The following is a 14,067-nucleotide window of genomic DNA, read 5'->3' on the forward strand; positions in this document are numbered from 1 at the left end:
ACTTACGAAGCTTAACCTTTGTCCGCACCAACATGAAGTTGCACGCCAAAGAGCGTAATTCGCCAGAGAAACTGTTAAAAAAAAATCCCCATTCTTTAGCTGGCATTGGCATATCAATTCAGGCCAAAAAATAAATAAATAAATAAAACAAATAAATAAAAAAAATAAAAAATAAAAAAAGGAATATCTATGGATATTATAGCCATCCCCGCACCTCATTCCTATCAGCATTAGGTAATTAGTCATTCTGCGTGATCCCATGATCATGATCCCATGATCTTAGGTATATAGTGTCGGCCCAAGAAGCCTTAACTCAATTACTACTAACCAACAAGCAGAACAGCCACAGTGGTCTGCATTTACTCCAGTTGGTAAGAGTAGTAGTCATGGTATTAATATTAATCTGTGAATCTGGAGTACGGAGTATAGATGTGGAAACACGTTGCCAGCAGGAAAGTTCCTCTGTGAAGTATAAACCTTGACAGAGTCAGCCTCTCTTGACAGGAAATGGGCATTGCTGCATGTCGACCTCGACGTTGGGTATGCCCCTCTCTCGCATCGGGCAGACGACAAACTGTGGCGGCGCGAGGGTTCTACGGCGTTCTGTCCGAGCTGGTAGTCTGGTGCTGGTTTTCTGGAAGCCAGTGCCCCGGAGATTGGTGTGGGGACCAGGAGTAATTAACTATGACTAGAGTCTAGGTAGGTAGTCTACTGCTAGCACCTCCCACCTGTTCACGCACGATGGGCAATTTCGCTCAGCTGGTCAAGTTAGGTAGATGCTATTACTAGCAGATGGGCATTAGTTGCGCTGACCAACTGTTCTGGAATCAACCAAATCGGCTGTCTGGTGACTCTGGTCAGATCGCGAAAAACTGCTCCGTAGTAGCGGTCTGGTTCTAGCGAAGAGGCCCACAGTCTAGCATCAACAATAAGGGCAACTTCTTCCGGATGTCGAGCAAAGAAGGATCTTAGTATTAGTCATGAGCGATTAATCTACTCGACGGGAAAAACAGCGCAGAAAGCCGACTGACGGAACGGTGAGCCTTGAGACCTTGACCCGTTGAGGCTCATTCCAGGCTGCTTCCTTGCGTCCGCCAGTTCGCCCTGGCATGGCGAGTTTCCACCCTGCCAGCCAGCGAGACGCGCACGTTGCCGGATGATTGGCAGCAGCGGGAAGGCATTATTCCTGCAATGTCGGCCACGGTCCGTAGACAACGTCCATCCCGTCAATTCATCAACCCCCCAACATCGTCGTCGTCGTCATTCATCACCTGCAGATGGGGTGTGACGGATCAGTCTTCATCAGTCTGACGCAGTGAACCGAAAGCATCCCGACAGTTGTGGCATGTAGCTTGTGGTATGTAGCGGGCATTATCCTGTACTACTAGTGCGGGATCGCTTCCATTGCCTTGGTACCACTTATTTGCTGCAGCAGCACAGTAGTTATCTCCTTATCTTGCGTACAGTTGCAGGATTACTGTCATACAAGTACTACCTTGATAAGAATGAATTCCAAAGCTCCTATACACTGATACATTGCTCTTCTGTTATTGTAGTGTCTCAAGGACTGTCACACTGTGCATCCTAAGTTCCTACCAGTAGCCGATAGAACGGACACAGAAGGCGGTGACGGGGACCCGCGTCATGTCGTCAACTCCTGCTGCTGCTTCAGCTCGTCTCGTCCCAACGCACTCTCTTGCAGCTCCTAATCCAAGCTCTCTGCCAGACACCGCCTGTAGCATTGGCCTGCCCTGCAACGTGCTGCTGCTGTGAAGATCGCGCCCCTTGCCCGTTGGCGAGCTCCGCCCGGGTGTGGCTTTCCCTTGCTGCTTCCGCCATCCGCACCGCCTATTGGGCTGTCTTCTTCTCTCCGATCGTCCTTCGCGCCGTCTCCGTCTCTCTTCTCTCTTCCCTCCCTCGCACCTTGCCAGCCCTGCACCCCCGTCCCTGCTGAGCTCGCTCCTCGCCCCTCGTGAACAGCCCCCCGAGGCCGTCTGCCCAATGTCCTCCCCATGTCCAGACCTGGTTCCGCATTTGCTCATGCCCCGCCTGGACCCCTGGTGACGCCGGCTGCTTCTGATCCCCAGCACTGCGCCAACGGGGACGCCCAGCGCCGCCCCGACCACGGCCTGCCTGGCCATCCCCAGCGCGAGCTGGAGCACGAGCGTCACCAGCGGACCCCGTCGGACTCCGGCGATGCCTCCCGCGCCCTTGTCGACCGCATCCCGTCTCTCTGGTCCTCCCAATCCGCCTCCAATGCCTCCCTCAGGAGAGCCAGCACCGCCCCTCTCGACCAGCTCCGGCATTCCCACGTCGCTTCGTCGCCTTTCCGCTCCCAGAGCCCCCAGCTGTCCGAGAGGGACAGTATCTTCGCTACCCACTATCTCCCGTCCGACTCTAACGATGCCCCCTCCCCTACACCGCCGCGCTCTCCTGTGCGAGATGCAGACCAGCCCCGCTGCATTGGCATGATATCGAGCCCCAGAGATGCTCCTGTCTCGTCCACCGCCGCTGCTGTCTCGAGTCCGAATCCATCCCGACCCCCCGTCGACACCACGGCATCGCCCTCGCCCTCCCTTGCTTCCGCCGCGGACGACTCCGCTCTCCAGCACGACCCCTACCACCGCCAGCACCCGTCGTGCGTCTGACGCTCTTCTCTCCTCCCCTACAGTGCCGCTGGCCGGTCCCACGTCGGCTGGGTGCGACAGCAGGAGACGGTCGAGAGCTCCAAGGTCGCCGGGACGCACCGAATCGCCATCCGGGAGACCTTCCATCCACTTCGCAAGATCGTGTCCGAAGGCGCTGGCAACGACGCTCCCGTGTCGAAAGATCCGGACCGCAATCTCCTGCCCTCCGCTTTGGCTGACGCGCCCCGTTTGGACCATATCCCCATGGTCCGTCCGTCCTACCCCGACCACCACGAGAGAGCAATTGCCGAACCCTGGGCGGCGGTACGGCACCACAGACATGGTGATGGCACGGTGGATGTGACCTGGGGTACCAAGTTGGACCACGGTTCGAGCCGGGGTCGGAGCACCCGCGTGGAAGAGTCGATCGAGGCCAATCTGACCAATGCGGAGCCAGCGGCTCATGTGCGGAGTCGCAAGTCCAGTCACTATCTCGGGTTGTTCAAGGAGAACACCACGTCCCCCGACCGCAAGAGACGGGAGGACCGTGGGAGGGGGCTGGAGTGTGAGGAGAACGCCGTGGAGCCGGAGGATGATGAGCGGCAGTATGAGGAGGAGTCCGAGTCTCAACACACGCCGCGACCGTCCCATGCTACGCTTCATCTTCCGGCCGGAGAGGAGAGCGCGAAGCGCCATCCTCCGTCCTCCGAACTCTCGAAACCGCTTTTGGAGGACACCCAATCGCCATCATCCTTGGCCCAAGAGACTTCCGAGTTGGACAGCACCAGAGATGCGGACACCCCGCGCCGTCCTTCTCGATCGCTCCCTCGTTCCTTACTGGAGGAGATTCGCAATTTTCATCTGACTTCCGGTGGCGCTCGTGGTGGTTCTTTTTCTCAGAGCATCCCCACACAGTATGCGGACCGTGCTCGAAACAACTTCGACAAGGAGAGCAGAGACTATCGTAGCCAGTCTCCAGATGCGGATGTGGAGCGTCAGCAAGTGTCGGTCCCAGAGGAGGACGAGGACGAACATATTTCGTCGGCCTTGTACTTCCCGCACGAGCCGACCGCGACTGAGGACCCGTACCACCACGAGAACAAGACGCGATTGGGCGGTTCTGAACCAGAAATTGGCGGCCATGTGGACATCTCTCTCCGATCCCGGCATGACAGGAGCATCTTGCATGGCGACTTCCAATCGACGAGCGATGCGGAAGACAAGTCTCTGGCGACCATCTCGGAATACAGCCACGAATCCACGTCCGAGTCCGAAACCGTGTCGGCCGACGAAAGCGCCGTATCCACTCGGGAAGAGGAATCCAGCCTGACGGACGACGCGGAGCTGACCCCAACGGCGACACCGACCCAGGGACAACGGTATGCCCGTCCGCGACGCAAACATGCCCAGACGCGTCCGATCGGAGCGGTGGAATTGAAGCCGTATCGCCATCAGGTTGGTGGACATACAACGGTGTTTCGGTTTTCGCGTCGTGCGGTTTGCAAACAGCTCAACAATCGTGAGAACGAATTCTATGAACGGATCGAAAAGAGGCATCCTGAAATGCTCATGTTCCTGCCGAGGTTCGTCCTCATCATCATTTCGAGCGTGTTCGCCCTATGTCTGACAATTTGATTCTCCAGGTATATTGGTGTGTTGAACGTAACCTTTTCAAAGAAGCCAAAGCAGTCTAAGGCCAAACGCGATGATAGCGCACAGCATGGGGGACCCGAGGCTGTCGACGAGCATAAGCGGTCTGATGAGGCTGCGACTCAAGATCGAACGACGTCTCAGACCTCAAAGAATCCGCAACAACCTAGAATATTCAGTCAGCAGCAGGTGACTGGGGTGATTCCGAAAGTGATCCTGGAGAATAACAGACACATCATTCCTTCTGACCTTTTTCTGCCTCAACGACCGAGGACCGCGGACGAGGCAGGATCGTCTCGAAAGGCCCTGTCTGAAGAGGGTCCTGGATCTGACAGCCAGACCCCTAAGAGCAGTTCTGCCAACGATGTGCCGGCCCCAACCTTGAAAAGGCACAATAACAGCTGGGGAGCGACGACAGTTAATCGCAAATTACAGGAGCAGGTCCTTCGGGAGGTATTCAGCCCGCCCACGATTCACCACCACCACCACCACCACCACCACCGGCGACATGCGCGCAATCATGCCAGTTTGCCCAGATACCGCTCCGATACCGCGCACCGCAGGACCAACCTCTCCGAGGATCAGACCTCCAGTCGCCGCGCCAGCGGGGACAAGTCGCCCGCGAAAAGTCGTGCCATTGACATTGTCAAGAATGCGCCCCAGGACCAATCCGCCCTTTCAACATCAGCCACTCTGGAGAGACACTCGAATCCGTTGGAGAAGGTACGGACGGCCGACAGTCCGCCGCGCCCCAGTTCGGTGACCAGGGATCGGCCGGTGAGGCGACGCCATTCCGGAAGTGGTTTGCAGAGACGGCGGAGGAGCATCACCAGCGGCGATCGTGGCGATCTCATGTTCTTTGAAGATGATGGATATGGTGGAGACGGGGAAGATGAGATCTTTACTATGGAAGGTGATGCATCCATTCCGCCATCTCCTTCGGTGAAGGCCAATGGGTCTTCCAAGCACACCACCCCTGCTGATCGGTCTCCTACCAAGACCACCACCTCTCCTCCTGAGCAGACGAGGCTTCCTCCCCCGATGCCGGAGGTGGAACATGTCCGCGTTCCGACGAATCCAAAGGAGGCGCAACCGAAGCGCGATGAACGAGTTCAATACTTCATCCTCCTGGAGGATCTCACGGCGGGCATGAATAAGCCATGTGTCCTCGATCTGAAAATGGGCACGCGTCAGTACGGCTTGGACGCCGACGAAAAGAAAAAGAAATCGCAACGGCGCAAGTGTCAGACGACCACGTCGCAGCAGCTGGGTGTGCGACTCTGCGGCATGCAAACATGGAACGTGAAGAAGCAGGAATATCTCTTTGAAGACAAATACTATGGTCGTGATCTGAAAGCCGGCCGGGAGTTCCAAGATGCACTGACGCGATTCCTCTACGATGGGGTCAGCTACCGGAGCGTGAGCAAGAAGATCCCCATCATTCTCGAGAAACTCGAGATGCTCGAGAATATGATTCGAAAGCTCAAGCGGTATCGTTTCTATGCCAGCAGCCTTCTCATCCTGTATGACGGGGAGCAGTCGCCCCCGAGCAAGCGGGGGGAGGACGGCAAGTCGAAACGGTCGCCTCTTGAGCGCCAAGCATCAGAGGAGGGCCACAACAACACGGACGTGCAGTTGAAGATCGTGGACTTTGCGAACTGCGTGACCGGAGAAGATGAGCTGCCGCCCAACGTGCGTTGCCCGCCTCAACATCCGGATGATGTCGATCGAGGTTACTTGCGCGGTCTCCGCACGCTTCGCATGTATTTCCAGCGTATTCTCAGGGAGGTCAGCAGCCAGGAAGACTATGTCGAACGTGGCGAAGGCGAGGCGATGGCTCTTGGTCACCGAGGCGGAGGCCATGAGGGTTCTTCCGACGGGTTTTGGGTCGAAGGAGTGGTTGAGAGTGACCCGGGGGAAGTCAGTTTCTAGATGACGTCTCTTTTTCGCATTGTGATACCCGACGTATGCACATATGAACTGCTGCCACGCCGCATGTACTGGTCAGAACGGATCTCATCGTGTGGGTGGCAGCAATGGAGTTTACCAGCTCCAATCATCATACTGCATCACATTCATCTTTCTCTACCTATTTAACCTCGCCTTTTTTTTTTCCCCCCTCCCCTTCATCTTTTTATTTCTCGCTTCTCCTGTCTTTGAATGACTGATGATATGTGATTGCACAATGGCGTCTGGTTCGGAATTTTGCTTTCCCCCCCCCCCTTTTTTCTTTCTTCTTTTTACTGTTTTCATTGGTATTCTTCGTGGACCGGACGGCGTTATGGCCGGGGCAAAATGTTAGACTGGCTAGGGATTTTGCTCATGGTGATGGTGATACGATGACCTGATTGATATATTGATACGTCTCTCTTCGGATCTGTCGTTCCGCTATTATGTTCTGGGTGATATTTGATTGAAAGACTACTTAGTATTGTCACCAGGGGGTTGTCTTCTTTCTTTCTCATCGTGTGGGTGGCTTCGTCGGGCGTGATTTGAACGATACCTCTTGGGAAGCGATTCCTGAGACCCGGAGTTGCGTTAATGCTCTTCCTCTGTGTACATACATAATTCATGTCTCTGTCATTCTAGAATGGATAATGGAATAATGTTGTGTGTTGACTGTACATACACTACGTTTGACTCACGTGTGACGTGTCAGGGGTGACACTGCTAAGACCAATCTGACCTGACATGTGGATCTGCCAAGCGTGAGAGATTTGAGACTGCAACTGGTAGATTGCCACAGTTTACTGTATGTACAGTACATATATGCTAATAATGGCTTCTTTGGAGCTTCTGTTGCCTTACGCGGGGTTTGAATTGTACTCCAGAGTAATTACTGTGTTAATTGTGGAGGAGATTACTGATAAGAGCCGGGGGCGGGACTCCGCCGGAAAGGAAAGCTAAGTTAACTTTGGTAAAGCTCCAGCCAGCTTGCCAACTCAACTCCGTCAGCGACTCAGTCAAGTCGGATCATTCATCCGATCGAGGCCGATTCGCCTCTTCTACCATCTATCTATATTACGTTTTCAGTCTAATTGATCATGTGTTGAAATGAAGATCGTGATATAATTTATATTCTCCTTCTTCTACATACATTCGTTGCCGTATGCCCGAGCGATAATCATATCGAGGGGGAGAGAGAAGTCCGGAATCCCCCCTCTCACCGCCTCGGCGTACGTATATCCATACACAGACACATCCACATCCTGGCGATATATTTTTATAAGAAAGAGGGACAAGGGCTTGCAAATAAGCCTTCGCAATGTCCAATCCAAGCGGTAACGGCCATGTCCAAGTCCAGAACACCACCACCAAGATCGACAAGCGGGATTTCGACGCCCATCGGCCGCTTCTGGCCGGCGAGGAGGCGGGTGACGCACATGGACGCGTCGGTCGTGGACGTGGACGTGCCCTGTCCGGATCAAGGGCAGACGGAAGCGGCGGCGATGATGATGATGGTCGCAGTGACGGTCTTCTGAGCGACGTGGTGGAGGAGATTGTGGAGCGGGATCGGAGAAGATTGAAGAAGGAGATTGTGAGGTTTTTCAGCTTTGTCTGGGGTGTTGTTAGCTGGTGGGTTCCTTCTTCTCTATCGCATATTTAATCTGATATTCCAATTGGTTTCTCAACTGACTGAATTACTTTCATATAGTCTCGGTGCTGGGAGTATCACCGCCTTCTCGCTTTACGGCCCTTTGCTGCTTACCCGGCTACACTATACCCAAGACCGAGTCAATGCTGTCGCGGTCGCCGCCGAGATCGCCATGTACCTGCCCGTCTCAATTTTCGGATACCTGTGTGATCGCTACTCGCCGTCTCCGGTGTCGTGTCTAGCCGGAATCCTCTTTGGAGCAGGCTATTTTCTAGCCGCCTTTTCGTACAAGAGCGGTCCGCCGGTCGACGCGGGCGGGACCGGGTGGCCGTTTTGGGTCATGGTTGTGGCCTTCGTCCTCGTGGGTGCTGGCACCTGCTGCATGTACGGGGCTGCGGTGACGACGTGCGCGAAGAACTTTGGCCGAGGGAAACACAAGGGCATCATGCTGGCCGTTCCGATTGCGGCGTTCGGCCTCAGCGGCATGTGGCAGAGCCAGGTCGGGACGTATCTCCTGTGCGAGAGACTAGAGGACGGCTCCTGCGGCGACGTGGACGTGTTTCGGTACTTTGTGTTCCTGGCGCTGTTGCTTCTCTGCCTCGGCCTCGGAGGCACGTTCGCGTTGAGGATCGTCGACGGCGAAGAGGAGGAGAAGTACATCAACGAGGCCGTCTCTGAGCTGGAGCGGAGCGGTATTCTCGGCGAGAACGACTTCTTCCGCCCCCGGGAGGAGGTCCGGGCTGCATATGGCACATTTCAGCAAGAACAACAAGAACATGATGGGGCAGAAGGGGATGAGCAGCAGCAGTCGCTGACGCTATCGGACGAAGAGCGCGAGGAGCGACGACGCCAGAAGCAACGGGAGGAAGAGGAGCGCAGGAAGAAGAACTGGCTTCTGAACCAGGAGACGCGACTCTTTCTGAAGGACCATACCATGTGGTGGCTCGCAGCGGGTTTCTTCTTCGTTACAGGGCCTGGAGAGGCATATTTCAACAATGTATGTACTGTACCTTACTCAAACATAATTACCTCACTAACAATGTCTTCTCTTCTCAGCTAGGGACTATTATCCGAACCCTGACGCCCGTTTCGTCCCCTCTCCATGCTCCACCGCCAGCAGGCCTGCCCTCGACGCACGTCAGCACCATCGCCCTGACATCGACCGTCGCACGGCTCCTGACGGGGTCTATCACGGACATGTTCGCCCCTCCAGCAACACACCTCTGGATCTACAGCCTGGACAACCCTAACCGACAACCGATCCCGCGCCAGGACGGGCCGACCTTCTCGCGCCTCGCCTTCCTCCTACCTTGCGCATTCATCCTCTCCCTCGGCTTCCTGCTACTTGCCATCCCCCAGCTAACCCTGCACCACCCGCAGCTGCTGCACGCCACGAGCGCGCTCGTCGGCTTCGGCTACGGCGCCTCCTTCGCGCTCATGCCCATCATCATCTCCGTCGTCTGGGGCGTCGAGAACTTCGGCACAAACTGGGGTCTTGTCGCCATGGTTCCTGCTGCCGGAGCCGCGGTGTGGGGGACCGTCTATTCGCGCGGCTACCAGAATGGTATCGACGCCGGGAGTGGCGGCGGCGGCGGCGGTGGTGGTGCTGACAGGCAGCAAGGCCAGTGCTTCGGATGGCAATGCTACGGGTTCTGGGCCATTGGGTGCACGCTGAGCGTGTGGGCGGCCATGATTGTGTGGACGCTTGCCTGGAGAGGATGGAGGAGGAGAGGTGTTGTAGTTTAGATTAGTTTAGATTAGATATTCTTTACTATTTTCCTTTTTTTTTGTTTTGGCAATATACATATAGATTTTAGACATTTTTCGGGAGACGCAAAGAAGATGTCTCGAGACAATCTTAGTACTATCTGTGAAATGAAATGAATGAAATGAAATGACGACTTAAAAGAAACCCCTCGTTTCTGAAAAAACCCTGTTTTCGATCTCTATCTATCCATCTAGTTCATACAATACCAAAAAAGGAATATCCCGAATTCAACAAGTCTATCGACAATAATGAACGGGTATCTGGAACAGTATCTGAAGGAAAATCAAAAGCTATACAATACAACTAACAACTGTCCTTTACGAAGCCAACCACCAATCAGCGAGCATTATGGAAAAAAAAAGGTAGTGATAGTACAATGCAAGAGCAATAAATGGTCGGTTGGTCGGTAGCCAAGATGATGGATGAAGACAGTATCCCAAGTACTGTACAGTACATAGACAGACGACCGACCAGTCATATATCCGTCGACGTCGGATCTAAACACATAAAAACCTTGTATAACCGTCTGCTGACGGCAGGGCCGATTCGTGATTCCGTCAAGGCGCCGTTCTTGTTAGCCGACTTGCGCACATCTTCCAGCATGGACGGGCCATGCTGCTTCATCCCCCTCAGCAGGTCCGTCACGCTGGGGTACTTGGCCGCGATGCCGTACGCCATTGGCGCCGTCACCCGATTGACCTCCTGCAGCATCTTGACGAACGTGTCCGCCCGGTCCTCGCCCGATTTGACCTGTCCGACCTCCATGCAGAACGCAGAGTCGTTCAGATCCATCCGCTCGCGCCGATACGGGATCGTAGAGATGTGCTCGGTGAAATTCTTGATCCACTCTGCCGACTCGGCGGCGGCATTCGTATGGTGGATCAGACACGCATGCGTGACCTGCAGCTGAAGGAGAGCGTCTTCGATGGTGTCGTCGTCCACGGGAGGAGTATCTTCCGGCTTCCGGGCCTTTTTCTTGCGTGCTCTGGCTTGATTATTGCTGCTCGATGGATCACCGAGACTATTGGTATCGTTTAGTTGCCGGAGGACTTCCGCTTGGTAGGCTCTGTTTCGCGCGTTTCTGTTCTTGCGCATCCAGGCTTCAAGTCCTTCGATGAGGTATATCACCTTGCAATTCGGATAGGCGCTTTTCACTCTGAGAACGTGCAGTTCAAGAGTTTCCGCATCTTCCTGCTCTCCTGCTGCCGGTGACGCGACCACCATATCCACAAACTCCTGTGCGGAAAGCAAACACAGCACATGGTCTTCCATCCTAATGTGCAAAGGACACGGCTCCCAGTAACCTGCCTCCTCGTTGAATGTAGCCTTAACCTTACGCCGCCATTTGACAATATTGCGGATCGAGCTGGTGAAGAAAGTTCTCTCCACGCCCAGATGCCTCATGAATTCTGTGACCTGGTTCCCAACACTCGTATCTGCAAACGTCGTGGCGAGGTCAATTATCATTTCAGGCGTGGAATTCTTCTTGTCGATCTTAAGCTTGTTAACCTCCGCGATATCCGCAGCCAGCTGCTTCTCTCTGGCTTTTTTCTCCTTTTCTCGCCTTTTTCGTTCACTCTCTGCCTCTTTCTCGCGTTCACGTTGTGCTTTAGCGGCTTCCCGCTCCCTAGCCTTGGCCTCTTTCTCGGCTGCTGACAGCTTTGGCTGTCTTCTTGGTTTTGATCGGTTCGGCGGTTTCTCAAACAACTCATCGGAGAGCAACTCATTCGAATCAGATCCATCTATTCGCGAACGACCACCCGGTTTCGAACCCGTCCCCTTCGCACTGGACGCGTCTCGACTCTCAAGGCTAGCCAGTAAGGCAGCAGTGCGATCAGAAAGCTGCCCTTTTGTTGATTTTTGAGACTGTTCCAGGAAAGAACTCAACGCATCGTCCGGCAGAGCCAACGGATCACTAAACTCCTCAATGTCATCATCATCATCGAGCGTGATCGTCCGCGCAGTCCTCGTTTTTTGAACTTCGGATTGTAATTGCTGTCCTGCCGTAGGCTCCGGAGCAGAAGATGTAAAGACAATAGGATCAGATTCTTCCCCGTCACATTTATACGTCTTTGTCGTGGTAGGTCCGGCATTCGAGCGACTCGTCGCAGAGGGCAAGGCAGGATTATCATGATTATTATCGTCGTCTGAAAAGATGAACAGGGAGTCCGTAGCCTGCGATTTCACGGTCGACGGATCATTATTTTGCTCTGTCTCAACTTCAGGGGTCAGCCTTCTTTTCTTCGCCGCAGGCTGCTGCTCCGGCTCGTCGTAGACAAACAATGATGATGATGCATCGAATTCGTCGGATAGAAAACGCGGAGAGCTGGAAATAAGGGCTGATGATGGTCGTTGATTGTTGGCAGGAGGCCTGCGGACGCTCAATGACTGCGGCTGGGCTCGACCATTCGCGGTAGGTGGAGGGGATGGACTTGAAGAAACCAGATCGATGACTTCTGGCATTTTTTTTCCTGCGGTTCTGCTTGGTTGCGAAAGTCAAGCTGAGAACGACATCTTAATGCTGTCATCGCCTGCGGACGACGCGAGGTTCCGGAAAGCGCGTCTCGCAGATCGCGGACTCACGTGACTATCATTTTGATATTCCAGCTTAGGTACGTTATCAATCCCAAGTTTACTAAATATTAATCATGATATTTCGCGGCTTCTCGTAGCGGCGTTTAAAAAAAGTAACAATCGTATATTATTACACAGTCCTCAGGATAGCAGCAGCAAGTATCGCAACCCCAATTCCGGACAGGACGAAGCCCATTGCCAGTTGCTGGAACCCCATGAACGGCCGTCTCCGGGAAGCGAGCATGTCCTGAATCTCTTCCTCGAGTCTGTCTCCTAAAGCGGTGAGAGAGAACTCGTCCTTTGCCCTTTTCTTTCCATTGGCAGCCATCCTCGCAAAGTCCTGGTCGTCCATTTCGAACAGCACCTTTCTCATGATGGCCGTCCACTCGTCGACATTCCGCGCATCTCGCAGCCAACCCGTCTCACCTTCGACGATGGTTTCCAATGGGCCGCCAGTATTGGATGCGAGAACGGGCAGGCCAGCATGCATTGCTTCCACCGGGACGATCCCAAAATGTTCGTTTACTGGGGTATAGAGCAGTAGCTTGGCATTGTGAAGGAGCGTCTGTTTGAAGGCTGTCGGAACGGAGAGGAGGAAGAGAACGTCTATGGAATCGGGAATGGAGAGGGCTGATATGACACTGTTGGATGTCGCAGTCTGCAGACCGAGATCTTGCGCCAGAGCATCGAGTTCCTTGTGATACTGCACATTCTCCTGAACACGGTTGTCGTAACCGCCTAGTAGAGTTATATACGCGTTAGCGACTATACTCTCAGGAAGAACAGACAGTAGGAAGAACTCACCTGCGATTACCAACCGCGTCCCCTTCCGTCCTTCCTTTCCCAAGCCATGATATGTACGGATCGCGAGTTCGATACCCTTTTTCCTTTCGAAACGATTGATACTGAGGAAGATCTTCTTGCCACCCCAGAGATCATCCCCGATGATGGCCTCCTCTTTCCCCACCTTGTCGGCGCCCTTCTTCTTGACCACGGGCGCCTCATCGGTGTCGACACACGGATAGACGACCTTCACATCCCCCAATTTGCCTGCCCCAAAGACCTGTCTGACGACCCCGCGTGTAAATTTCGAGTTCGCAACAACCTTGTCTGACGCGCTCATCGCCCAGCCTTCGAACCAGTCGAATGGGTAGCGGTAAAGTCCCTTCAGAAGCCGCATCAGTGCGCTGCGCTCGTCCCTCCGGGCAAGCAGTTGGTCCGGAAAATGACAATAGAACAGGATCCGCTGTTTGCCTCGTCGTCTGCCATTATTCCTACCGGTGGCGGCGCATCGCGGACCGAGAGTCTTCAGAATCGGCACACAGGCGGGGAGTTGGTCGATGATAAAAACGTCGTCTTCGAATTCCTCGTCGGCGCCTTTCGTGTCTGTCGTCTTCCCCTCCTCCTTCTTTTGTTCGTTCTCCCCATCTCCCTCAGCACCGAGACCGTCAGGTGCAGCTGTCGCAGCACCGCCATCAGCAGATGCAGTCGTCCAAACACCAACGCCGGGAACAGTGTGTTCCCTCGTACGCGCACGTCGAGCGTGCCATCGCGCGCCTCCTCGAAACAGTGTGCCTTGTCTCGGTGGGAGGTGTATATCGTCACCTGATGGCCGCGTTTCTGCAGCGCAAGGGCCACATCGATGATGAGTCGCTCCGCACCGCCAATGCCGAGATCCGGATGGATAATGATGACATTGGACCGTCTAGAGCCGGCCATGGCGCGGTGCAGCCCTGAAAAAGGGCGATTGTAGACTGGATTGCCGGGGAGGAGTTTGCAGGGACGAGCCAAAGACCAGCTGTCCACTCGTCCGTCACCTGGAGCTTTACTCCTGAGACGGCATGCAACGTCAT

At 54.5% G+C, this 14,067-nt stretch overlaps 5 protein-coding genes across 5 annotated transcripts; 2 read left to right on the forward strand and 3 right to left on the reverse strand.

Annotated features, from left to right (window-relative positions):
* Positions 1-2,012: 2,012 nt before the first annotated feature.
* T310_1903 (Inositol hexaphosphate kinase KCS1) lies at positions 2,013-6,209 on the forward strand (the record flags this gene model as incomplete). Its single annotated transcript, XM_013475249.1, has 3 exons — positions 2,013-2,638; positions 2,672-4,210; positions 4,271-6,209. 3 exons carry the CDS (start codon positions 2,013-2,015, stop codon positions 6,207-6,209), a joined length of 4,104 nt encoding a protein of 1,367 aa, XP_013330703.1.
* A 347-nt stretch (positions 6,210-6,556) lies between these two features.
* On the reverse strand, positions 6,557-6,970 carry T310_1904 (uncharacterized protein; the record flags this gene model as incomplete). The annotated part of the gene is made up of 2 exons (XM_013475250.1): positions 6,557-6,829; positions 6,923-6,970. 2 exons carry the CDS (start codon positions 6,968-6,970, stop codon positions 6,557-6,559), a joined length of 321 nt encoding a protein of 106 aa, XP_013330704.1.
* Positions 6,971-7,542: 572 nt separating this feature from the next.
* On the forward strand, positions 7,543-9,618 carry T310_1905 (MFS monocarboxylic acid transporter; the record flags this gene model as incomplete). The annotated part of the gene is made up of 3 exons (XM_013475251.1): positions 7,543-7,853; positions 7,933-8,869; positions 8,929-9,618. 3 exons carry the CDS (start codon positions 7,543-7,545, stop codon positions 9,616-9,618), a joined length of 1,938 nt encoding a protein of 645 aa, XP_013330705.1.
* Positions 9,619-10,114: 496 nt separating this feature from the next.
* Positions 10,115-12,103, reverse strand: T310_1906 (uncharacterized protein; the record flags this gene model as incomplete). The annotated part of the gene is made up of 1 exon (XM_013475252.1): positions 10,115-12,103. The coding sequence occupies one exon, from the start codon at positions 12,101-12,103 to the stop codon at positions 10,115-10,117; it is 1,989 nt and encodes a 662-aa protein (XP_013330706.1).
* A 241-nt stretch (positions 12,104-12,344) lies between these two features.
* Positions 12,345-13,933, reverse strand: T310_1907 (Alpha-1,2-mannosyltransferase (Alg2); the record flags this gene model as incomplete). Its single annotated transcript, XM_013475253.1, has 3 exons — positions 12,345-12,952; positions 13,019-13,646; positions 13,745-13,933. 3 exons carry the CDS (start codon positions 13,931-13,933, stop codon positions 12,345-12,347), a joined length of 1,425 nt encoding a protein of 474 aa, XP_013330707.1.
* Positions 13,934-14,067: the final 134 nt, after the last annotated feature.

This window comes from Rasamsonia emersonii (assembly GCF_000968595.1).
Source record: "Rasamsonia emersonii CBS 393.64 chromosome Unknown ctg1118621760005, whole genome shotgun sequence".
Lineage (NCBI taxonomy): Eukaryota > Fungi > Ascomycota > Eurotiomycetes > Eurotiales > Trichocomaceae > Rasamsonia > Rasamsonia emersonii.